The sequence below is a fragment of the Stigmatopora argus genome, chromosome 2 (assembly GCF_051989625.1).
Source record: "Stigmatopora argus isolate UIUO_Sarg chromosome 2, RoL_Sarg_1.0, whole genome shotgun sequence".
In the NCBI taxonomy this organism is placed as follows: domain Eukaryota; kingdom Metazoa; phylum Chordata; class Actinopteri; order Syngnathiformes; family Syngnathidae; genus Stigmatopora; species Stigmatopora argus.
The window spans coordinates 17,540,863-17,567,968 of NC_135388.1; the positions used below are offsets into that span (position 1 = coordinate 17,540,863).

Consider the following 27,106-nt stretch of genomic DNA (forward strand, 5'->3'; position numbering starts at 1 on the left):
ATTGGTTAAACTGTGAGCTTGATCGGTTGGAAAAAAGAAGTGGACCTTATGCTGCCCTTGAGGACCAGTTTGTCTATCCCTGAGTAATAAACAACTGGCGTCCACATATGTGGAGATAAGTTGGATCGCAATATGAACATCTGGAATTTAAGTGTGGGCTATGTGACTCAAAATGTGATGTCTACATGTGTGCAAAGTAGGTCTCAATTAGAATAATAGTTCCTTTTAATCCATTATTAATCATTATTTCTAAATATTAGGATTAATAAAAAAATATATAAATACTAGACACAGTCATACCTCTACTTACGAATGCCTCTAGGTACGAAATTTTCAGGTTACAAATGTTTTTATTTGCAAATGAGTGACTCGGGATACGAAAAAGATCCAAGTTAAGAAATTCCCCAAAAAGTAAATGCATTTCCTTACCAGTTATTTTATTTTGAAAATATTGTCGCGGATGCATTGATTCTCACTTTAGAACATTGCTACCCTCTACTGGGCTCTCATTCTATCTCAAATAATGACACTAAAAGCATTCAATGAGTTAACTGAGTACAATGCACAGTGTTAGTAATATTTTGTGTGTCTCTGACCTGGAACTGTGCACTGATACTGGGTGGTTTCTTCTTCTTGTGAAGGTGAAGCAATGACTTGGTGATGCGGTCATGGAGCGTCAGGTTGCTGAGGTATTTAAGTGACTTGACATTCAATAAGTGCTGCGAGTGAAAATGAAAGAATAGCACATTGCAGAATTTAGGACTTTTGATATTAATCGGTCAAAAGAAATGTGTCTAATTACCTTAGGAAGAACGAACTTGGCTTTTTGGTTTTTATTTCTCCTGTTTAAAAAAGAAGCACAATAAGTGAATGTATAATGTTTAATCCTTTTCCATTACAGCAGGAAAGTGTCACTGGGATAAAAACAAGTCAAATTAATCGTATTTGCTGTTTTTTTACGTCCTCTTAACAACTTCGGTTGTTTTGTCCTCTTTGGTCCGGATAACATGGCATCTCAGTTTGCTATGGACCGTAGATGAGGAAATTCTTTGCAATTGTATGTTTTAACATTTATATTTATAATTGTGTGTATATATATATATATATATATATATATATATATATATATATATATATATATATATATATATATATATATATATATATATATATATATATATATATATATATATATATATATATATATATTACTAACAACTTTGTGGGAATTGGGGTTTTGTACAGAAGGCATGTATGGAGTATTTTGAATAAGAATAAGGTACTGTTCCAGTGTGGTGTTTCATGCAGTAAAATGATTCATAAAATATATTTCAATCCATCCCTCCAAAAGAGAATGTGCTTACATGAGAATGTCATGGGCTCGTTCCAGAAGCTTGTTGCTAGCAGAGTTGACAAAGATGCTGTCTTCTTCTGTGCCTGAGCTGTTGGATGATAAACGGTTCGCTCGACCCACACGCCCATTCCAGGCATGGCTGGGAGAACCTCTGTAATAAAGCATACTCAAATTTTATTACATTTTAATTCAAAACTACATTTACACAATACAATGAAATCTAACAAGAGTTTTTTTTTTTAAAAACTAGGCTCCAGCACCCCCGGCAACCCTAATGAGGATAAAGTGGTTCAGAAAATGAATGAATATATATAATTCAATTAATAAAATGTTCATAAAGACAAACTGAATGCAGTTAAAATGAATACAAAAATAAATAGACGTTATTGTACTCATTAACACTAAATTATTAAAGTAGTATTAAACTTATTACCTGCTATTGACAACAATAGATGTCTCATACATTTAAAACTAGTAAGGACTGCCTATGAATGCTCATCTTTCAGTTAGAGGGATGGCAGTGATCATTAGCTATCAACCTTTCCCAGCCCCAATGGATTGGACATCTAGCCCCAACAACGGGAACTAATGAGCTAAATGAGTCTCATTTTAAAGGTTAAAGGTCTGAATTGAGCCAAATGACATCAAAAGTGATCTTACCGCTGAGCTTTGTCATTGTTAGTGTTGCTCCCTTGATGGTCTGATAGTGGTGTACGAGGATTCCTTCTGCTCACACCTGTACAACAGCAGATAGCATTATGTACGCATTACTTGACTTTCACTGAAAATCTAAGAACATATTTTTTCTATTCAAAATGTTAATTGTTATGTGTTTCTTAGTTCCAGATAAAGGGATGTGAAGGTTACTCAGTTACTTGTTAGTGTCAAATTATAGAAGAGTGTGTTTAGTCACAATGCTTTTATTTAGCCGTTTTAAAACCTCAGTCTAATCTCCGCATTGTGCTCTTATCTACTGACGTATTTGCTCTGATGTCAAATGTAATGGCGGAACAATGATGCAGTTCAAAAAATAGGTTATTTTTCACATGGCAGTAGTAGTGGTCACAAATTAAGAGCTAGAAGAGAGGGTTAATCTAACTAGGGAGAGATTAATTTATCAGTTTGTCTGTATACCGTTTTCAGTCTCATCAATTTGCATAAATTCACTCTCATCGGGAGCTGCAGGATAGCACAAAACAAAAAGACAGATACACATTTGAGCATCATGAAAAAAAGACTCATTAAAGAAGCATGTGAAGAAAACCATGGTTGTCTATGTGTACTGCACCTTGAGTTAATACAAGTGTTTGGAATGCGCACACACGTGCACACAAACAATCCGGCCAGCTAAAACAATACCATAAGATACGATATCTATTAAAGAAGCTATATCAAATAAACTACTCAGTTATTTCCGATGCATACTTTATGGTTTGAATTTGCAGTGTGGTTCAACTATCAGTACTGCATCACAATGTGTCATATTGTGGTTATCGACATGCCAGAAGAAAATAAAAAATGATAGGCTTTATTATGATAACCTACATAATTAAATGATTAGCTCAATTTATGACAGTCAAACAAAAATGGATCTTGGTTGTAAACCAAGGTCTCTTTGTGTTATCTTTGTAAAGGCCCAAATACTTAATACAACTCTCAGATTATCACGAGCGTTGTGTATATTGTTATGTGTGTACTTGGGCTGTTCAGTGTCTTATGATGCAACCTGTCAGTCAACAATTACCGTGACCAGCATGTGTAGTTGTGCAACATTGTAACATAATTATCTGCTGGGTGGACAAGCGACTGCCCTCGAGGGCATAAAAGGTCAAAAGTACACATAAAAGCATAGCAGTGATGGTTGCCTAGATGTAGTAATTACGGTGTCCTGACAAAGCAAAAGCAACATGCATTTCTTTGGTATTCTTCTACTGAGGTTTAGCGACATGCCTGTGTACACCATGCGGGGGAATACGGCTAAAACAAAAGCATTCCACTATGTAATGCGAGAGAAAAGAGAGAAAAATATGGAGGGGAGACCAACAAGCATCTAGTCTAACAACAGAAAACCAGGCTTTTAGACAATAATCACAAAGCAGTCAAAGAAGCTTGCGAATTATTAATTTTTTTCTGATCTCTTTTTGGCTTGGTTCAAACTGCGTTACAGTGCCGTTTCAATATGTTGATGTTGGTTGGCCTCATCCCTCCCCCTCATCCAAGAGTTTCCCAGTGGTTTGTGGGCTAACAGGTAGAGTAGGAGGAGTTCTTTTCTTTGGCAGCCTTACTGTGCTTTTCCTCTTTGCATCTCTGCAGGATCTCTAAGCTTCTCTGATGCACAGGGTGCTGCAGAAAGCTAAAACTATCCACACTTTTCAAAACCGCACAGGAAGCAGCATCATCATGCCCTTGGAGAAGTAAAACAAGATGAGAAGAGAAACAAGGAGGGAAAGGAACACAAGAACATACAACACAGGGAAAAGAGAGAGAAAAATTAAGATTAGACAGGAAAGAAAAAGATGCAGTTGTCTACCAGGCAGAAACCTGTACAAGATTGTTTGAAGTTAACATGTTTAATATTGGAAATGAAAATTGTTATTGTCGTTCCACAAACTGTATTCTTTAGACACATAGTCAATGTTACAATTAGACAGGTCTTTGAATCCTTTGTTTGAATTGATGAGCTTATTTGAGTGGTACATATTTTACATAAAGCTTTCGGGACGGTGCCAATACGACCCTGGTAAATTATCAGACTTAGTATTAATGTAAGGCGTCATATCGGTTAATATGGCAAGTAAGCAACATTTATATAATTGTGGATTGTGCCAGGAGCGTTTTTGGTTCCATCTTTATTTTTGATTTCTAAGTGATTGAAAAAAATATATAAAAAAGTGGGATGAAAGGCAAGTGCCAAGTTTACACTTTATACATCATGCTGGTTGAAACATGCATTTTAATGTAACAATTTATAGGACATGTGACTATTTATGGTAAAATAAATAAATAAGATTGGGATACTTATATAGTATATGGACACCACATTATGGGTGATGTAGACCACAATATTACCATCGTGTGGCCTACATGACCAAAAATGTGATAAGCACATTTATCGACACCGGGTCTCATTGATAATCACATATTTTATATATTTTAAATATATTCAGAAATTTGTTTTATAATTTATATAAATAATTCTAAAAAGAAAAGCATAATAAATGAAAACAGAAATATAACCTGTTAAGGCCTACTACATAGAACCCTAAAGGTTTTTTTTCTTCTTCATATTATTTAATTTGTCATCTGCCATTTACCTTGATAGATCTTAGGTCTGACATAAAATACATGCATAAACATAATCATGTTTCAGTGCCATTGACGGCCAAAGACTTAATCCATCTTGAATGGGAGCTGGCAGCGATTATTCCCTGCCAGCCTCTCTCCCAGTGAAAAGGAATTGGACATCTAGCACTATCAGTGGCAGCTAATGAGTTAAATGGGTGCCCCACAATTGGTTAAAAACGAACATATTTTATCACATGAAATATAGCAACAGGAAAGAAAAGTGTCATTCGCATTAACAGACAGTTCATACAAAAGCACAGCTGGAGTAAATACATGGCAGGTATATACAGTCTACTACTACAGGCGTTAAAGAAGCATCAAATATGTCATATGTAGTAAAAGCCACCTACAAAGAACAAAAGGGAATAGTGTGTGGTGCTATGTATCCATTTGTTTGCTTTAAAGAACTTTCTCTTCTGCATGGGAGTTTGTTTGCAAAAGAAACTAGTGTGCATATTAGACATTTTACTAATATGGCGAAATAATGACCCTATTAGTTGTTTTTATTTGTTTTTTTTCATTTGTGACTAGTCTGTTTAGCCCATGTAGTATTTCTCTATACTTGAAAATGACTGCCCCAATATTTGTATTTATTTATTTATATATTTATTCATTTATATATTTATATATATTTATATATATATATATATATATATATATATATATATATATATATTTCTCTCTCTCTCTATATATATATATATATATATATGTATTTATTTATTTGTATATTTATTTATTTATCCATATATCCATATAACTATCTATCTATCTATTCATTCATTCATTTATTTATTTATGATTTATTTATTTATTTGCTTATTTATTACCAATCTATTTATGTCTAAAAAGTTATTTTCCAGTATCTGCATTCTCATCCTCTTGCTATTGTGACAATGAAGTTTCCTGAATACGGGATGAATAAAGTTATCCAATCCAATCCAATCCAATACGTTGCAAGCATGTTTGGTAATATCAAAATTCTGATTATAGTTATTGTTTGGTGTTAAAGACCTTCTGTGTGCACTTACCGGCCCTTTTGGGGGTGTGCCTCCTCCCAGCCTGTCTGAAAGCTACCAGGGCCCGGAAGTAAGCTCTGAGGACTGCCCAGCGAAAGGTGGCTGACGGATCGATACCGATCAGACTGCAGATGAAGGCATTGTTGCTGCTTTTCAGCAGCGCCACAATGTCTGGTCGCATATGGTCTGTGTTTTTCTCCCTAAAATCCTGTGCATCATATTAAGAGAGAGGCAAACTGTTTGCAAATATGATTCTTGAGAAAAAAATTAAATGTACATGTAGCCAGATTTCCACGAACCTTGACACCATATTTGACCTTTCCAGCATAGTGTTGAATAATAAAAGCAGGCTCCATGACAGCAGGGAATTCGATGTACCTATTACCCTCATGCTGCCGCTTGAACTTATCCAGCAAGGTTTGGTTGGTGGCCTGTGGAAAGCTGAAATCAAAGAAAAGATTTTGACACGCAACAATCTGGCAAAGGGCACAACAATGGCTTTTGACATCTGCACTCCAAATGAAAAAATCTTGAGGGAGGAGCCCTGCAAAGAAAACTGTGTTTACAGCCACGTCTCAAACACACACTTGGAAAAATAAACTGGCGACAGTCAACTGATTCCAGATATATTAAAACATTACATGCTCGACCAACATCTCTCCATATCACAGGACACCGATTCCTCCCAATACTATATTTATCAGATGGGCTAAAACGATTTGATCTTTAACCAGTTCGACATCTTATCTTATGACACTGCAGCCAATTGGAGCTCAAAAGATCTCTTACTCCATCAAGGGCCAGAACTGCGGCGGAAAATCAACAGATTACAGGAAGTGGGAAGGAATGAGACACCAGGGGTTTTGAAATCTGAGCTCAATCAAAACAACACAGATCCGATGCTCTGGAGCGTTTTAAAGCGGGAGGAACTTCAGTGTCCAAATGGTGTGTCGCAAGTAGAAAAAAAAACGAGGATGACACAATAACAGGATACAGACGAGGGCCTGCCCTGAGTCCCGATCTCTGTTCCAGCTCATTTAGAATATGTTTGACAGGGTTAAGGTCAGGTTAAGGTGTCCATACCAAACTCACAAACCAGTCATCAAAACCTACTTTTTGAATACTGGGAGAATAGGTCTTGCATGTACAGAAAGTGGCATAACATTGTCCAAAATGTCGTGCAAAAAGTCCATTTAATTAAACGGCTGCCAGTGACAGCAGCTGTGCAAGATTTAGGGCAGGAAAGACTAGTGCAGAATGAGTGGGACACTAAGTCTCCATCAATTCTGAATGAGAAGAGCTGGCAGCTTTGCCAGTCAAAATAGATGAGACATTGACATCTGCCATTGAATGAGGTAAGAGAGTCACTTAAGCTATCAGTTGACGCAAATCAACTATTCATTCATTATTAAACAAATAATGGAGGGGCATTCCGTTTACAGCTCGGGATTTTGTATGTGTTTTGGGAAGATCTGGGATTTAGCAAATAGGAACCCCCGCCCCCCCCATTTCTTTTTACTTACTTGCACTCTTCATCTAGCAGATGGAACAAAGCTGTGGGCTTCTTACTGATGAGATTGATGCAGCCTGAATTGTCAATGTATTCAATAGTTCTCCAACTGATGCCCTCCACTCTATACTCCTCCTACAGTGAAGACAAACAAAATGCTCAGCTCTCAACATAACTATTCGTGTACAAAAATGACGGTACCTCGGGCAATTTTGATTTTCATTATTGCTTCCCTCTGCATGTTATTTTTCCTAAATCCATGGGAAAGAGCTTTAGTCAGCAAAGTCTTAATCTTGGGCATGTTTAACGAAAATCCACAAAGTCTGTTTTTCTACTAAAATACTAGATGCCTTGTAGGTGAATGCAGTTTTATTTATTTAGGGACACGTTGTAGAAAGTATTATTTGAATTGGTCAATTACAATCTAGTTTTTTTGCTTGTAGTTATTTCATTGTTAATTTAAAAAAATGGGGAAAACTGAAATACAGTGTAACCTGTCAGGGCCACAATTGCAATACAGAGTTAAAAAAAACTAGAGGAGTTCTCAGAGAGTGCAGACTTCCGCCTAAGCAGCCAAGTTTGGCCCTGTGGCATTTGACCTAATGCCCACAAAATTCCAATCACCTAAAAATGTACATTGATTCCAATTGAATAGAATGCCTTTATTGTCATTATACAAGTGTAACTAGATTTAAAGCTTCCCAATGATGTGCACAAATAATCAATAAATAAGTTATAAATAAATATCCAATATACACAAGTAGTCAACAAAAATAAGTAGTAGTCACCATAGATAAGTAGTCAACATGGATAAGTAGTCAACATGGATAAGTAGTCAACATAGATAAGCAGTCAACATAGATTACTAGTCAACATAGATAAGTGGTCACATAAATAAGTAGTCAGGTACAGAAAGTGACTAAAGTGGTTAGCAGCCTATGGAGTTTTCGTGCAAGTCTGTTTGTTTTGGCTGATATGGTCCTGTAGCGCCTGCCAAAGGGCGGTTGAAGGTTGAAGAGGTGGAAGCCGGGATGTGTATTGTCTTTTATGATGCCTTTGCCCTTCCTAGGCACTGAAAGTCAGGACATATGTTTTCAATTAAAAATGGTGTATATGCCTAAACCTTGCACAGGTGGGTTTGTTGGCGTGACGTTTCCCCTGCAATTAAAAATTTGTTGAAAACTGCATTGGATACTAGATCTGTTTTCTCGCATGCAAGGCCAATGCATTGAATATTCATTCATTCATTTTCCGTACCACTTATCCTCATAAGGGTCGCAGGGGTTACTGGAGCCTGCGATTGATTGTCTGGCAACCAATTCAGAGTGTCCGCTGCCTGGTCCCCATAGCTGGCTTGGATAGGCTCCAGCAACCTCTCGACCCTTGTGATATTAAGGGGTACAGAAAATTAAAAAATGAAAATTCAACAATGCAATATTGTGCGGGCATGAATACTGAATGTTAACAAATGGGAAGCAATGTACAGAATATGCAAAAAAACAAAATCACAAGTAAAATATTATTCCCTTCAAGCTCTCGATGCCCTTTTAGTTGTGACAAGAGAAATGCTCATCTTCCATACCACACATCCTCGAAAGGGTTGCGGGGATTGCTGGAGCCTAACCCAGCTGACTTCGGGTGAAAAGCAGACTACATCCTAGACTGGACGCCAGTCAGCCGTAGGACACACAGAGAGACAAAGGGGCATACACACTCACAATCATACCAGTGGCATTGGTATTGGTATTGGTCAATTTCACAAGTAATAATTTGGAATTAGGACTAACAACAACTCATTTTGGACAAACACACTCAAATATCTGCATGTGGACACATGTTATGATTTTCTGTGAAAATGACTGAAAATGCAGTACTACAGCGACACAAGGATTGAAATGACTAAGGGTGCAGGTTTTCATTCCAACCGAAGAAGAGGATACATTTTCACCAATCTGGTGCCTTAAAAGTGTAATCAGTTGATTGCTATCAGGGGCTGTTGGTTTCAGAAGAAACCTCGTTGGTTAAACTGTTTGCGCTGGATCAGTTGGAACAAAAACCGGCACCCATTGCGGCCCTTTGTGGAATAGTTTGGACACCCCTGACTTAAGGTGTCTGTATACAGTACTAATGGGGAATAATTATTTGTCTTTTTTAAAAAACACCTACTGGGGATAATAGGTATGAAAATGAATGAGTTGCATGAAATATTTATAGTGTATGAAAAGATAGTGAAGGGCAAAGAGGGTGACTTGTGTGGGGGGTTCATGGGCAGTGATGTAACGTGCATCTCTGGCTGCTCTGTATGTACCACAGTCAACTATGACTCCGCCGATGGCAGGCTCCATTCTTCATAATTTTAGAGCCTTGTTTCATATACTTGGCAATTCCTTTCATGAATTCAAATTTGGCAGACATTTTAACAATACTCTACCCTGTGGTGTGCAATTGACTTTTATTGTCACTTTACTGGATCTTAAAAAAATAAACATGCCAGTGATGACTTTTTCACAAATACACTTGGTAACTTTATTCAAGATGGCTTTTACTCAGAACTGACCAAAAACCTTAATGGCATGCTCACCTGTTCCAGCTTGAATGTGTGCTGATTGAAGTAATGTTGAAGACGTTCATTGGCAAAATTGATGCAAAACTGCTCAAAGCTGTTGTTCTCGTAGTCCTCAAAACCAAAAATGTCCAACACGCCGATGGACAAGATCTAGTCAATCATAAAATGGCTGTTTAAATTCCTTTGACAATTGAAATACATCAAAACACCTGTAAAAGACCAAATTCCATTTGAAGCCTACCCTGCATCACTTTGGACAGGAGATCCAAAAGTACAAACCCGTAGTGTTCACCAATAGATTATGACAAACTAAATTCAAGCCTAACTCTCTGCCTATAAATGATCATGTACGATATGCTGGTTAGCATGTCACTGGTACACTACCGTGGTGGGTTCATCGAGGTCCTTTATGTTGAGCAATGCATGGTTGATCCTGAAGACGATCCAGTCAAACAATGCACTGTACAGGGATTTTGCCATGGAGTCTCTCACTGTACCCGCCTGCAAGTATCATCCACAAATATAAAGCATTATAATCAAGTAATTCACAAGGCTATGGTTTAGTCGAGGCAACTTAAACATTAGTGGAGTTTTGAACAGCTTCATGCAGCTCAATATGTCTGGTCTATTTACTAGTATGTTTTGCTTCCGTTTCATTTTATGGGATTACAGTATTACGCACGGCCAAAGGATAATTGTGCCTGTTGGCATGAACATAATTAGGAGTCAAACAGAGACAAAGACAAGTTAGTAGAAGGGGTTGAACAAAAACAAACAAAATGTGCGGACAAATAGCACATGCATGCCAAATCAAATGATGCCTGAATATTATATGTAAAAATGTATGTTCTTAAGTAAATATATTCCCACAAAGTATGTTTAAACAATATTGGCTAGTTATTATCATAGCTTACCGACTGTGGTGGATACCGAGGTGTGGTTAGGAATCTATTATTTACACCATGCCGATGTATTACAGCGCAAATAAAAACACTGAAATTCTGATATTGTCTCAAGTTATTTAAATGTTGACAGTAAGAAATCTGCGCCTCTTTGAAGACTAAGTTGATTTACTATGGTTGCAAGACGCCATGACTTATATTTGATAAGAATGGCAACAGGTTTATATGCACTTTTTGCATGACAGTGTTCTAATCATTACAAAAGACTGGTGTTTAATTTAGTTGATTGCCAAAAATGTTCATTTAGAGCAACTCTGCCATGAACCTTACATTGGGTGATATCTAATCAATTTGTTAAAAAGTATGTCCATGTTGTCCTTTGCCTCGTTGTGATGGCTCTCATCTGCAGTGCGTGACGTTTGTTTGTTTTCCAGGCTGGCTTTGTAATGAAAACTGAGGGACTTCCCATCTCTAAACACATTAATAGAATATGTCCATGTCCTTGTGTGTGTTTTTGTTTGTCTGCATGTGCGGCTACAGACTAGGAGGAACAAGAGTGTGAGTGTAGGAGGAGAACCGGAATGGAGCCAAGCCATCCTGTAAACATGGCCATTTCAGACTGAAGAACTGAAGCTGAGATTGAATTAGCTATGTGCCTTCAGACACACAAGACGTGCTTAAACACAATCGGCTTTCTAGTCAACTGTATCTTCTGTAGATACATGGCTGCCAATAAAGTTTAATCATGGTTCATACAATTGGCAAATTCCTCACCTCTGCTAGTTTGTAAGGGACAATCAGCTTCTCACCCACAGTAATTGTCTTCCGCGTTGTCAGAGCTTCAATCAGCATTTCCTCTCTTACCTGGCCATAAGAGTGAAAACAATATCCATTAATAAATTCACCATCACATAAATTGTGCTTTTATGCATTCATTACCTTAAATGGCTACATTTATTTAGGCTGCAGTGTAAGAACTTTGAAACTAGTGTCCCTGTTTAATGTTCTTCAAGTGGTATTGTTATATAAGAAAAAGAACTGCACTCCTTAGCCAATACTACAATGTCCAGACAAGATTAGTGGCATGTTGTCAAAGAGTAAAATTCATATGTATCAGAAACATGAAGTTCTCATTTGTATTTATTAACAACTGAAAACTCACAGGAAATTAATGAAGGTTTGGGTGGGGAGTAAAAAAAAAAGGTTGATTTAATGAACAATGGAGGGTTACCACACAGCTGAGTAGCACTGCGAATAAAACATGCAGATGATACTAATTATATAACTTTTAGATGAAAAAAAATAAGGTCAAAGCGCATCCATATCAAAATGGTGACTCTCATACTGTGTGTAATGAGATCGCATCATCATTGCTTTTCCGTGGGGGAAACCCATCTTGCTACACTTCAATTGAAATCTTGTTGCTGGGATAAACAATGCTTCTTTGTTTACTGATGACCTTTTTTGACTTTTGGCAAAACCCATGTTGCAGATGTTCATTCAAATGAACAGACATGTGCAAACATTTCTCAGTGCTTCAGGTTTTGGCAGGATATAGCAGTACCTGCAGGAGTTCTGAGACCACAGGCAACACCTCTGGGTTGCAGATTTCGATAGAGTCATCTCTGTGTGTTTTCCTTTTGTAGCGAATATTCCCTAGGTGGAGGATGGCTGATAGCAGGGAGAAAATTCTGAAAAATTGAAGTGAAATGGGTTAAATAGCACTGTATCTATAATGCATAATCCCAAAAAATCCAACATGCTTATTTATTACCTATTTATTTATGTCTAAAATGTATTTTCCTGTGTCTGTATTCTCACTCTCTTGCTACTATGACAGTGAAATTTCCCAAATACGGGATGAATAAAGTTATCTAATCTAATCTAAAATGAATTTCTAATGGGGGTACGCAACCACTTGGTAGCACATTTTGTGTGTTTTTTTTTACCGCGCTAACAGACATGCTTAAAATACAAGTTTGTGTCAGTTTGAAAATATATTTTGTTCCTTCAATTTTTTTTCCAATCTTGACAATGATGTTCATTGATAAAAACTCCCCTGCAAAAATGGAACTAATATTAAGTTATTTTGTAACCAAAAGAAATCATTTAAAAATGCTTCTACCACTTATCCAACCGATGACATATTTTCCAGAATTGAAGTCAAAATGAATAACTAAATGAATGTGTGCAAAAGTGTGGTTGTGTTTAGAATTAACCAATCAAATTATCATAAAATCATTTTAAATGGGTAGAAATGCAAATGATATGATGATGACAGCAAACCCCTTACTGCACCATTTACTAATAATGAATCAGAATGTTAATCATTGTCATTTTTCTGTATTTTATCAATAGTTTATATGCCACACTCACTGTTTCCTCATGTAGGGAAGAAAGCCCACCATCTCCATTCCCAGCTGTAGCCTCTCAAAGTCATGCTTCAGATCCTCTCCTTCAACTGTGAAGCAGTCCTGCAAAATGTGGAAACTAAGAGTCATCATGACCACTGACACAATGTCTAATAGTAAGTGGAGACTCACTTATTGAAAAATTAAACCGTACATAAATTGTTTATGTGTCCACTGTCTTTTGCTTCAAGTGTCGTTTAGACTGGAGATTGAACAAGAAGAACATTGGCATGAACTACGGCGAGGAAGTAAATTTATGAGCAAAACTGTGGAAATGAAGACGCTGTGCCTGTGGTCTAAAATAGCACTAGTTTCCTTCAGGAATATGTACAATAGAGAATATAGTTTATCTATTAGACTATTTAATTAAAAAAAAAAAAACTGTATCTAGATCTCTATCTCAAAAAAGTATATGTATGAATTTTTAACATACGATTACGACTCAACAAATTGTAGCTAATTTTCATTGTACAGTGTGTCAGAACTTGATTTAATTATTAAAACAACAAAACAAAATAAGGTAACAAACTGCAATTTAGCGTGACACAAGAAACTACTGTATAAAAACATTACAAATACATTTTGAAATACGACTCTGGCAATTTAATTATGATGGAAAGCATAAATTAAATGTAGTTTTTGCACTGGATCTTGTTGGTTTTGCTTATGCTTTGGCTTATTAATATATGCACCACTGCATATGCCGGATAAGTGAAACCAGCAGAAGTAGTACACTAAATACTTGCACTCCAATTCCCCTCTTTGCTTTATGGCTCTATTCACTTTGGCTGCTATAATTATCACATTCCAAGGCGTAGGAAATGCAAACATTCAAAACGTGATAGTCACAGTAAAGCGATGAACCCTATTTCCTGGATCAATTGCTCACAGGAAGAAATGTTTGACACGTATAGTCACTGACAATGACTTATCCCAACAGTGACTATAATATACGAGACCAGATTATTTTGCCCACCACCTGAACAAACCTGTCATTTTGTATTATTCAAGAAAAAACTACCAAGTTGATGATTCATCCATATTGTATTCACACAAGCACAGGGAGCACATGCAACTGCCCCACAGGGTGTCAGCGTCTTCAAGAAAGTTATGTTGCAATAAATGTGAGAAATGGGTTAGAAATAGTTTGTACCAGATAGTGAAGTCCTTTGAACATAGTGTGTGATTCATAGTTAGATAAATAAAATGTAACTGATTTGGATTTGAAATACTTGTTTTGTGACAACCAACCTTACGTTACACAACTTGTTCTAAAATAAAGCAAGTGCAAGCACATAAAAATTCTCCGTTGCGCCATACAAATACCTACCTTTGACTCCGGTTAAAATTTTGGTGCAATTTAATGAGGACATAATTTATAGATTGTGGAACAATTTACTACCAGCATACAAAAACAATGCATTGCAACAATGCATTTTCCCACCCAAAAAATAAAATGCAGACAAGGGAGGGATCTACAGTGGTCAGGATATGACTAGACATACCAACATCATTCCGACGGCACCACCAGGGAAAGTAAACACATACTGTAGAAAAAACACAACCCAAAGCAAACCAGGAAATATCTTAAAGGGAACACACGTGAAGCAGGAAAGCAGTGTGGAGTGGCTTCTATAACGAGTATGAAAGTGTGCAACTGACACTCAGATACTGACCGCTTCACTCTCACAGTAACTGTCCCAGTGCTGTCGGTGGGTTTTCTTTGTCATCTGGAAATGTTGAGGTAGAGTTTACAGGGCATGAGGTTAGAATTAGACAGCAGCATTCCATGATGACATAATCCATTAAAAGCTTGAACGCAAACTACATACACACAGGTTATTAACAGTAATGAACTTGCTCTGAAAAAAAAAGAAATGGATGTACAATCTTTGACATAAAGTATAAGCACAATAAATCAAAAAAGTGGAGAACAGCTTTTAGAACCAACAAATGCAAAGCTTTTTTAAGCCAACTGAGAGTTTTGTGATTGATTTTATACATCTAAATATAATTATTTCAAGGAATGAGTCTAGAATTATGCTGCTAGGGGGAGATACTATGCTGAGTAAAACAAATGGTCTTCTGCTATTTACAAAAAAGTAGTGAAAAATGGCTATTTCCTTCAACTGTTTGAAAATGAGTTCCATAAAACAAAGCCTTTTGATGAAGAAAAAAAAATATTATTCTCCCGGGCCCGATTTTCCTGGCAAAGTTAACTTGTTAAGACACTAATACAACTAATAGTGACATGAAGCCACTGATGCGAGGCTAATTGCAATGTACACTAATGTATATAAATATGTTTTTTTTTGGGGGGGGGGTATAGATTTACATTTTAGGGACTGCACATCATTATTCAATCTATAGTTACATCAACATTATAAATATAGTTGAGTATTGTTGTAAATGCGCATGCTTTTATGTACAGCAGCTGACCAGCTGGTTTGTACTTCCAGCCAAGTTTAAAAGCTCATGTTTATGAAGTCAACCTCAATGAAATGGGTCCAGACAGCGAGGCTGTGGTTCTGAAATGCTTTAATTATAGAAATTAAAGCCTTTTATTACCCTACATTTCAGAGTTGGCAGGTGATGCAAAGCTTTGCTTGAGACAAAGCTGTTTGTGAACATTGCCCACTTTTCTTGAAATGAATAGTCATGTAGCAGCCATGAAGTGGACAAGTATGTGAATAATGTGTGATGAAACCAGATTACATCAGCACCACCGCTAGTTTGACTAAAAAACGCATAGAAATGTCATACTTTTACCAGGTCACAAACTGAGTTTCGTTTAAACCATGCATAAAACAGTACAGAAAAAAATGATATTGGTTAGGCCTGGGCGATAAAGCAATAACGATAATTATCGTCAAATATATTTTTCCAACAATAATAAAAAAAATCTTTGATAAAAGTCAATTAATATAAAGTGCAATTATACCACCGGAAAACCACAAAGAATGGGCGTGCTGATGTGACGTGAACGCTAGTTCCAGACCAATGTCCGGTGGACAAAAACAATGGTGAGGCAATAGAGCGGCGCACACAGAGCATGAAAGCGAAAGGACTATAACGCAGCCAAAATGAGCGATTAGAAGATGTAGGACAACACTGAGCCTACCCAGTAAAAGATTCAAGTCAAGTCTCCCTGTCGGGTACTTTATCTGTACTTGTGACCAAAAGTCATACACGGCACACTGAAATTCACTGACCCTCGGCAGCGCTCCTCATCCTATCCTATTCTAAACAAAGACACGGAAGGGATTGTTAAAAGAAAAAATATATCTTATTTACTGCACAAGAGAACAGCAAAAACACTAAAATCAGCATATCTTATATATATATATATATATATATATATATATATGTATATACACACGTATATACATATATATACATATGTATATATGTATATGTATATGTATATATGTATATATGTATATGTGTATATATATATATATATATATATATATTTTCTTTTAAGTAAGGTCACAGTTAGTTTCATAATTGAATAACGAGGAGTCGTATTGTATTGACATATTGACAGAAGTTTGAAGTTTCAAATTTGAGAGACATAAAAATGATGGTTATCGTGATAATTAGAGATCTAGTGACATATTTTATTTATTGTGATACATTTTTGTCATATTGCCCAGGTATATTTTGATTGACAGCTCCCTTTAAGATTGAAAGCCTGCATTCAAAAGCCGAATCAGATTTTCTCCACTCTTAACTAAACAGATAAATTATCCGCTCTCATAGTTAATGCATAAAAAGCACAATGCAAAACTGCATTTTGTCAGCCTGGCAAGTCCAAAGTCAAATGAAAAGAGGGTTATGAATGTGGAAAATGAGCGCTAATCGTAGCCAGTTTATATAGTCTGAAAACAGGGTGCCTTCACATTGGCTAGTCTAACATGGTTTGGGTTTAGAAATCTGTCCAAAAGTTCATAGAAGAGAGAGAAGGGGAACAAACAGCTTCCAATAGGCAAGAAGAATATGAAGAGGGTGCAAAGAATGTGCAATAGAATTTATGTATGTATATGTGTGTTTGTGCATGGAGTTCAGGGATGAGGAGGAATGAACGGAATTCCCTGCTGCTCTCTCAGCGTAGGCGTTAAGATTTCATAGGAGAGGAAGTCGCCAGTAGTCATGGTATAGCTGTCAAAGCTCTTGAGGTAGCAACAGGTTTTACACAACATCCACATTCCATTTGTGCATTGTGTATTTCGCAATTCTTATCTTTCATTCTTTCAACATGTGAAACCTGTTTTGCAAAGTGGCATGATTTTTCAGTGGTGGCAGGTGTGTGCATGAATGTGGGAAGTTTATGCGTCTGTCTACGTGCAATTGGGCATGCCAAGTGTACAGTACAGTTTATTTTACTGCTGCAACTATCTGTGTAAAAGCTTGACAATGATAAACAGGACAGGTTTACATACAGAGGTATAAAAATCTCTGAAAGGTCACCGGGATTTCTGCAATATACCACGCTCTCATGTTCACACCCAAAAAGCAGTTATTTTCTCTTTACCTATGCAGTGATATTCGTGTATGAATTTACAAATCGTAATACAACCACATTTCATTACTTAAGCATAGATACAAACAAACTCTGGTTAACAAATAAATCATCAGTGCGGGAAAGAAACCCAACCTTGTTTCAGAGGATGATTTTTACCTCAATCAAATATCTCTCATAATCAGCGACAATAGTTTATCTTCTCTTGAAGGAAACACTTGAGTCTATAGAATAGTAAAATGAGCCCTACCTGACTGAGGTAATGGTAGTCTTCGGGCTTCGTGAGGTGGAAGTCTGTCCTCTCCTCTTCACTCGCTCCTGCCAGCAGGTAGTAAAACACATGGTAGTTCCTGGGGGACACAAAAGTCACTTTACTCTGTATTACTTCAACTCAAATTACAAGAATAACATTCTCATCTGTCACAGAAAGTGTTGTTAGGTGGCCTTTCACGGTGTTTAGCAATTACTGAAAATAAATATCACGCTTATTGGAAATGAAAAATTCATATTTACAGTAAGTACATCAACTGTCATGATTTGCTTTATTACTACATATCAACATAGAAAAAGACATGTAGAAAACTTCACAAGGCGCTTTCAAGTACCAGTGCATAGTGGGTGTAGATCTCTAATTTCATGACTATACAACAAAAACTCTTCGGACAACAATAAGTTTGGTTGGTGACTAATAGTTTGGATAATGTTGAACACCAAGTTTTGTGGTTAACACGTGTTCACATCAACAATGCAGACTGAAAGTTTGCTGTGCAAGTATTAAGATAATCTTGCAGTGCAAACGTGAAGATAAAGCTCTTTCTTCTAGTTAGGGGGTCCGATCCTGCCTGACTTTGTAGCTCATGCATACTGTAGATACAGAATTAAATGCTTTCATTTTAGTTTGACACAGGCACTGTAAAACTAGAATTTGGTGAGGTCTGTGATTGAGTGCTCGCATTATTGCAATTTGTTCAATATTTATTCGCAGGCATATTCGTTCTTTCACCCCTGCAGTCAAAACTGTGCCGTCAATGGCAGACAATGAGTTAACACGTAATTTTAAAATGCCACCAAAAATAACAGGAAGTAACCGGGAAATGGACAAAAAATGAAAACAATCAGCAGAAAGTGACCAATACACAGCAAGCAGAAATACCCCCAAAATCAATGAGATCATCCAAAATTTACAGGAAGTGACTTGTAAGTAGGGCGGCCCGGTGGAATGAGTGGTGTTAGCGCGTCTGCCTCACAGCTCTGGGGTCATGGGTTCAAATCCAGGTCATGTCCATCTGTGTGGAGTTTGCATGTTCTCTCCGGGCCTGCGTGGGTTTCCTCTGGGTACTCCGGTTTCCTCCCACATGCATGGTTGGCTGATTGGACACTCTAAATTACCCCTAGGTGTGGGTGTGAGTGTGCATGGTTGTCCATCTTCTTGTGCCCTGCGATCGGCTGGCCACCGATTCAGGGTGTCCTCCGCCTCTGGCCCGGCAGCTGGGATAGGCTCCAGCACCCCCCGCGACCATAATGAGGAAAAAGTAGAGACTTGTAAGTCCCCTAAAAATGAGAAGTGACAGAAAATTGACACTGCCAGCCATTAACAACGACGTCCAATTCAGTTAAACTGGCTCATCTTTCAGCGTCATTGACGGCGCTAGTGGTCCTATCCATTTTGACTGGCAGGGAATGAATGAGAGTCCAGTCAAAATGGATGCTACATCTAGCCAGCGAGCCAAACTGAGTTTGACCCCCCTGTTCTAGAACTTCGAAAAAATGAAATTAGCTCCATGATAGGTATTATTGCCACCTACTGTTCATTATGTTTGAAACGCTCAAAACTTTAACTGAATGAACGAGTTAAAATGTACTATTTGTTCCAGAAATGAGCAGGTTTTCCTATAAGATGTCGTTAGTCTCTTCTCTGATGTAGCAACAACACAGAGGTTAGAGGTCATAAGCAACACAATCAAAGTCCTCCTCGTAAAAACGTGAGCACATTTTATGGGTCTGCAGTCAGCAATCCATCTCATTAAGGGGCGGCTAACGTGGGGCCCTCAACTAGCATCCATGGTGAGGTTAACCCTCACTAAAACCTCCAGTCAGGAGGCCACAGCATTAGTGTCAAGCTTTTCTTTGAACTGAATTTTCCCAATAAATCACATACTGGACCACACAACAGTGTCACTTGCTTAAACACTTAAATTAAGAACTTCAGCCAAACACACTTGTCAACTGAGAGAACCATTCTTTCAGTCATTCATTTTCCATACCCCTTATCCTCACAGGGTTACAGGTGGTGCCGGAACCCATCCCAGCTAACTATGCGCACCAGGCAGGGGGGAACATCCTGAATTGGTGGCCTGCCAAGTGCAGGGCACAAGGAGACAAACAAACATTTGCACTCACACTCATAACCAAGGGCCACTTAAAGTGTTCAAACCACCAACCCTGTACATTTTTGGGATGTTGGAGGAAACCGGAATACCTGGAGAAAACCCATGCAAGCCCATGGCGAACATGAAAACTCCCTACAGGAATGTCCGGACCTGGGATCGACCCCTCGAACTCAGTACCTTCTGAGAGAACCAGAGCATGATATTTTTTGCACGGAGTGGTATATTACCATAAAAGGTGCCACATAATATGGTTACTTCTCTATTGAAGTGCATGATATGAATTGATTTTGAGGTAAACTAAACACTGATACGTCTCTCATAATAGTGCTCTTTACAATTTATCAGGAGCTTTAAAACGTTGGCCTGCTTTACACGTAGATCTATTGGAGCTAATTTGCAGTATCACTTACAGTGCACTGCTAACATAAGGGGACAGTTATACTGAATTACTACTGGCAACTCAAATAATTGATTATTCAATGCATTGTGATAACTTATAGTTTTTTTGTGTGTGTTGACTTCACTTATGAACACAATACACTACGACCACCCGATGCAACACTGGAAATTCTTGTTAAATATCAGTATGATTTGAAATTGAAGAACATACCTTTCATTATGCTCCTGATAGACCAGCCTTGACTTCTCCAAGAGGTACTTCTCCACATATGCGCTGAAACGATGATACATTTTGATAAAAATATTTCATGAATATATTTAGGAATTTTAAAAAAAAGTGTCTTTACCCTCTCACAGTTCCACTTTCCTGGTAGTTGACCTGGATGAATTTGCCAAAGCGACTGGAATTGTTATTGTGAGCCGTCTTTGCATTGCCAAATGCCTGAAGATGAAAGAGCGGAAGACATGTTGGTAAGAACAAATAATATGCAGGACAACAGGAGCAAAAATAGAGAAAAATGCCTTGTATAATCTGAAACAATAAATGTAGTGTAAAAGGTGAAATGATGTTTGAACCAGAATATATATGGTTGTGAGAAATTAATTTGTGAAGGAAGTATACAGTACAGAGTTTTTCCCCAAACATAGTCTTGAAATGTTGTCAGTCAGGACAGAAGAGTGAAATGTTTTTCTTCATAGTTTCAAATGATGTCAGTCAGCAGCAGATTAATAAAATGGTTTTAGGGTCTATTTAAATCAGAGAAAAACAAATTGACAGAGTAAGTTTGGCCTTGCACTGGTGATTAACGGCGTCCGTGTGGCCATGTAGTAGTTTTGCCTTTTTAGGGAGGCTAGAGTATTTCCCTTTACCACTGTTTTTCTTGTATGGCTGCCTGTAGGGTGAAGTCGTTTTTCACACTGGATACATTCTACAGTTATTTGCAGCTTTGCCACAAGTAAACAAATTCCTCTGTGTATCAGTGTCTGTCTACAGAAGGACATAAAAACATATAATAGCAGTAGAAGTCCAAGCAGCCACAGTGGTCTTATTACTCTAACTGCATGAAGTCCGAGCCGGGTAGAGAATGTGTGGACGTTTAAAAGACTTTTGCTGCATCTGGTGCAATAGTGTCATTCTAGTACAAGACAGTATAGTTCTCCAATGTACTAATTTAACAATAATGAGTGTCAATAATGGTGCTCAGTGTTGGCATTTTCCTCAAAACAAAACTGCTCAATGACTCTACTTTTAAAATACAATGTCAACTCTTCCCAGTGTCCCCTAATGATAAGTACAGTATGTTCTATTTCATTGGTCGAAAAACAAGGTGCAAGGGTACTAAAGGTTATGGCAGAATGGGCCATAAATTAATTCTTTTAAAGAAATGGGAAAGCTTAAAAAATATGTTGTTTAAAGACCTCAAATTATTTTCATGATTACTTTTAAAATTCATTACAGTATGTTCTAAATTGAATCATTCAATCATTTAGAACATGGTATCAGACTGCAAGAGCTTGTTTCCGTTTCCTTCTAGAGAGCTGAACCTGTTTGCACAGAAATCATTGCACCGCTTTACACACTCCAATACTGTAGGTCAACAACATTTTTCCTGGCTTCGAAGCAGAGCGTGAGCCAACAGCAGACCAATGACAGATTTGAGATGGAGCCAAGGTATTGTGGCTGTAAAGTGACCAGACGTCGACAAGCTCACTCAGTCATTTAAAAGTCAACACACAAAGGGAATCTGATTTGATGAGGTTGTTTTTCACACTGCGATCACTGTTCAAAGTATTTCTAGTAATTCCTGTGCTTGTCAAATATTTGCCATTTGTGCATAGTTATTCTAGCCAGAACCCCATAATCAGGAAATGCAGCTATGGTTTATGGAAATATTGGGAAGGGCCATGTGAACATTCATTTTGCATTTAAAGGAAAAGAAGGCATACAAAGAGTGGATGAAAAAAGCCCAATTTAGGCTAAATTTCAAATGTTGGTAATCTATCATTTAAAACCATATATATATATATATATATATATATATATATATATATATATATATATATATATATATATATATATATATATATATATATATATATATATATATATATGAAAAAAACAACAACGACAAAGACAAAAGTCCCACCATTATTGCCTATAGCTTGTGGAACTACAGATAAGCACAGTAATTTAAAAAAAAAAGATACAACTGAGATAAGGCAGATGCACTAACATGCCGACAGTCTTAGAAGTAGAGAGATGGTTCTTTCTGAATTGGCCAATCGCGTTCAAACTCATGGTAAATGGGAGTCAGAGAGAGAACACATGCCATATTAAAAGTCTCCAAAAACCATGGAACTCATCCTGGACTAGACGGAACAAGCCCGCTTCACTCTGCTGCGCTCACTTAGACTACAGTGGTACCTCGACCTAAGAGCAGCTCTACCTACGAGATGATCGAGATACGATGAAAATTTCGATCGAATAATTCGCCCGAGATACGAGAAAAATTTCGAGATGCGAGCAAGCCAGGTGGCCATGGCACTGTCTTGCCGCATCTCTTTCGTGTATAAAATATATCTACGAGCACGAGGCGGAGTTTATCCCCCCCCCCAATGCCTACTACATTTACATTAAAAGTAAACAACAATGGATCGGCATGGTTTTGCAAAGAAAAGGCGACCGTTGACAATCAATATTAAGCGCGAAATAATTGAAAAATATGAGAGTGGTGTACGTGTCACCGAGCTTGCTCGGCAATACGAGAGGAATATGTCAACCATATCCACCATCCTTAAGCAGAAGGACGCAATTAAAGAGAAGAGGCCTTCCAAAGGACTAACTATAATTTCCCACTGGCGCAGTGACATTCATGACGAGATGGCGAGCCTTCTTTTATTGTGGATAAAAGATAGTTCCAATTTGAAAGCTGCGGTGGAATTTATCAAGACTTTTGCCTAGATAATCACCCAGGAAAGTTACAACAAAGTGGCAAGAGTTTTCGGATTTTGTAGAAAAGAGGCACCCTGACAAGCTGGCAGGTGGTCGCGCGTTATCGTATTGTGATGACATTTGTGCACGTCATTTTCGAAATATTTTGAAGGGAAGGCAAAAACAAACAACTCTTGATGCGTTCGTTTTGAAGACTCCGGCTGAATGCCCGGGTGGAGTCAACCCGTAGAATAAAGGTAAAAAAGATTAAAACAAAATTAGAATTAGAAAGGGTTGGAACAAATTAATTTGTTTTTAGTTCATTTCAATGGGAAGCGTTCGCTCGATTTACGAGAAGCTCGACATACGAGCTCAGTCCCGGAACGGATTAAGATCGTATGTCGAGGTACCACTGTTCTTATTTATTTATTGTTTATTTGTCTGTCTGTTGTTACTTGTGCACTATATGGTGAACGCTTTAAATCTCATTATAGTTGTATAATGAATGTAAAAGAATTCAATTCAATAAAGTGCCTGATTTAACACGCAAAGGCATCTCCCTTCCTTCCCAGTCACCAGTTCCCAAGTGAAAGAAAAATCATTTCAATGCTCTGAATTCTTCATATGTCATGTGACTCCATGGTCCAAAACCAAACAGAGATGCATTGTCTGCATTTCAAATAAGACCTAAGTCAGATGAGCAACCAGAGAAGAGAATACTTTCTTTTGATTGACTCACTGCTCTTAGTCTGACAAAAACCCTGGTGAGTCACCAGCCACTTAAAGTCACTGCCAAAGTGTCCTTAGACATTCTTCCCTAGCCAGTATGCTGTCCCACCCATCCATAATGAAGCCTAGCAATGGCCCTTGGCCCTAGGTGCCAGCATGACGTTCACCAAGCCCAACATGAAGGATGTTATTTCAAAAAATCACACACTTAAAATGTGGTGACCATTAAAATAACTAAAACAGCTGTCAACATCATCAGCTGTGGCAAATTCTGGTCCGTCAGAAAGAAATCTCTTGCTTGTTATGGCTTTGTCACACGGCATTTGATTTTTCTGGTGCGCGACGACAGCTCTCCAGCTCACCCAAATTTGGATTTGCTAGTGTAGCCAGCAATCAGGACTTAACAAGGAGGCTTTTTGGTTGCTGCTGAACCAAGACCCAAAAGGGCATTATGCACAATTTATAATTCTCCATTGTATTTTTATTACATAGTATATTGTATGTATGAGTATGCCTTTCTTACATACTTACAGGTTTTTGTCTATGCATTTGTTTATTTGTTTGTGTGTTTTTTAATGGTTTTACATTGTTTTACATTCATATTGAACACCAAGTGGATCAGCAGTTGCCTAAACTGTCATTTAAGCACAGTAAAGGATTTTGTTAGATGGAATGATTTGAATTATATTTCAGTTAGCACTGTGAAATCACCCTCATCTCCAAATGAATGCACATTCTGGCAAAACCATGGCAGGCACTCGAGGATAGGACATTTTCATACATTTGAGCAACCATTTCTCACAATGTAACAAGACAAAGAATATAGCGTCAGCTCCCTCATAACATATACACAATGAATGTGTACATTAAGAGCTGGTTGTCAAGGGTGACCCGAGTGATTAATCAGGCAGGGCTGTCCTGCTCTGCAAGGTTTATCCACCCCAGGAATCAACAACGAAAAAGTGTTGATTACGTGGAGACCAAACCTGATTCTGTCGAGTATCATTCTTGATTTTTTTTCGCAGGCCCTTCTGCCCAAAAGAATGAATAATAATAAAAAAATATATAAGTTAGAACGCAAATTAATGCAATAATGATTGAAAATGTGTATTGTGAAATTATTTTAGAAACATTGTGGTTATAAAGCCCGGTGGATGAGTGGTTAGCGTGTCAGCCTCAGGCTCTGGGGTCCGGGTTCAAATCCAGGTCGGTCCAACTGTGTGGAGTTTGCATGTTCTTCCCAGGCCTGGGTGGGTTTCCTCCGGGTACTCCGGTTTCCTCCCACATTCCAAAAAAATGCATGGTAGGCTGATTGGACACTCTAAATTGCCCCTAGGTATGAGTGAGTGTGAATGGTCGTCTGTCTCCTCGTGCCCTGCGATTGGCTGGCCACCGATTCAGGTTGTCCCCTGCCTCTAGCCCAGAGTCAGCTGGGATGGGCTCCAGCACCCCCATGACCCTAATGAGGATAAAGCGGTTCAGAAAATGAATAAATAAGTGTTATAAATTAATAACCACCAATTCTCTTTTCAGTCCAGTAGGTTGTCTGCCTTAACTCCAACATTTGATTTCATGTTGCGATTGATTTTTAGCGGATTGCCAGAATTGCATTTATACATTTCCATATCTCAAAGTATGGCCTGATGTAAATGATGGCAAATAAGTTCTAAATTTAACCAGTGACACAATTTCTGTGGGGAATTATTAAACATTAAAGGACAGTCTATAAATCACAGAGTAGACATTTCTAAACATGTAGAGTAAAATATCTTTGAACATAAGTGTGCCAAAGAATTTTGGAGTTGAAGATGAGAAAATATTCTAAAGAGCGGGACAGAAGGCCTCCTTCTGTTATTCTTGAATAAAATAATATCCTGCCACAATAAAATGGAGTAGGCACACATCGACGATGTGCATAGTAGTACAGCTTGATTAATTTCATGCATGAGCTCATTTGCACAGTGTAGTTTCGGACACATTCTTTAGTTGCCCAAATTATTATTCCTTCCCATTCTGTCGTGGGAAAAAAAAAATCAAAAACAAAAATGGACTCCTGAACTTTTGCCAATGTGTTACATAAAAGTGTTTGGTTCCTCAAGTGTGAGAGCAGGCTAAAGACAGCAAGGCCGAAATTGCTAAGGCTAATTTACCCAAACCTGGAGAAGTTCAAAGCACGGCGGAACAAAAGAGAGAAGGGGATCAGACAAGATCAAGTAAAGAAGCATCAAGTTTCAGTTTCTACTTTAGTGGGATATTTGGGGCTAAACAATGGCATAGTGTTCTACAGTTATACTCAAAATGAGGTAAGCAATATATTTTTGTTTTAAATTTATATTTTTAAAGCACACAAGCAAAAACATAGACAATTATTCATTTTATTTTTTACAATTATTCTATTTGTATATATTTACTTTAAAACAGTGAAGGGTCTGATTTCTGTAGTCCTTGATCAAAACTTCTATTTACCTTTTTAACACATCAAAAAAAAAGATATTTGCAAAGATCTAGCTTTGCATTTGAAAACAATATAAAGTTACAGAGTAATCATTATTCAACTTTTCTGGGTGCATAATTTGTTTTCAACTCTAATTTACAGCCAAAATGTTCAGCTCAGAGTTTGAGAACAGTAGATAACATGAAATGATTGGTCGAATAATCTAAAAAAAAGTCTGTGATTGGGCTCATATAAAAAAAAAAGTAGTTTGTGTAAGGGGTATGCTTCCTTCTGCGGCATGACTTGGTACTATAAAAACAAGTTCATTGGGCACCATTCTCAATCACAATAAATCATATGTCAATTATGTAATAGGATAATGATGGCTAATCCCTGTAGTTTTATGAGTTAACCACACTCCGGGTCTCCAGTTTATCATCCCCTGGAATGAGCGGCAGTTGCTCTGTTTGCAAAGAAAAGACACTAGAATATAAAAGAAAAATACTGTATGCTATGGTCTTAGAATAGTAAAGGGTGATTATCAGCTTTTATGTATCCTCATTAGCCTGAAATTTGGTGGTTTGGAGTTTTGA

The 27,106-nt window shown here is 37.6% G+C and overlaps 1 protein-coding gene across 10 annotated transcripts in view; it reads right to left on the minus strand.

Annotated features, from left to right (window-relative positions):
- LOC144092608 (unconventional myosin-IXAa-like) overlaps positions 1-27,106 on the minus strand; it is a 77,110-nt gene that overhangs the window by 20,840 nt on the left and 29,164 nt on the right. For 5 of the 10 annotated variants that reach the window (XM_077625611.1, XM_077625645.1, XM_077625636.1 and 2 more), the window contains exons 3-20: positions 20,766-20,860; positions 20,630-20,692; positions 17,880-17,979; positions 14,784-14,837; positions 13,073-13,170; positions 12,261-12,387; positions 11,471-11,560; positions 10,179-10,295; positions 9,810-9,944; positions 7,242-7,363; positions 6,018-6,159; positions 5,731-5,926; positions 3,640-3,759; positions 2,489-2,533; positions 2,015-2,090; positions 1,365-1,505; positions 803-842; positions 597-719 (exon numbers count right to left, since the gene is read on the minus strand). In XM_077625611.1, coding sequence (XP_077481737.1) covers positions 597-719; positions 803-842; positions 1,365-1,505; positions 2,015-2,090; positions 2,489-2,533; positions 3,640-3,759; positions 5,731-5,926; positions 6,018-6,159; positions 7,242-7,363; positions 9,810-9,944; positions 10,179-10,295; positions 11,471-11,560; positions 12,261-12,387; positions 13,073-13,170; positions 14,784-14,837; positions 17,880-17,979; positions 20,630-20,692; positions 20,766-20,860 — 1,884 coding nt within the window. The remainder of the gene's footprint in view (positions 1-596; positions 720-802; positions 843-1,364; positions 1,506-2,014; positions 2,091-2,488; positions 2,534-3,639; positions 3,760-5,730; positions 5,927-6,017; positions 6,160-7,241; positions 7,364-9,809; positions 9,945-10,178; positions 10,296-11,470; positions 11,561-12,260; positions 12,388-13,072; positions 13,171-14,783; positions 14,838-17,879; positions 17,980-20,629; positions 20,693-20,765; positions 20,861-27,106) is intronic. The other 5 variants (XM_077625650.1, XM_077625595.1, XM_077625604.1 and 2 more) reach the window with 4 other exon arrangements.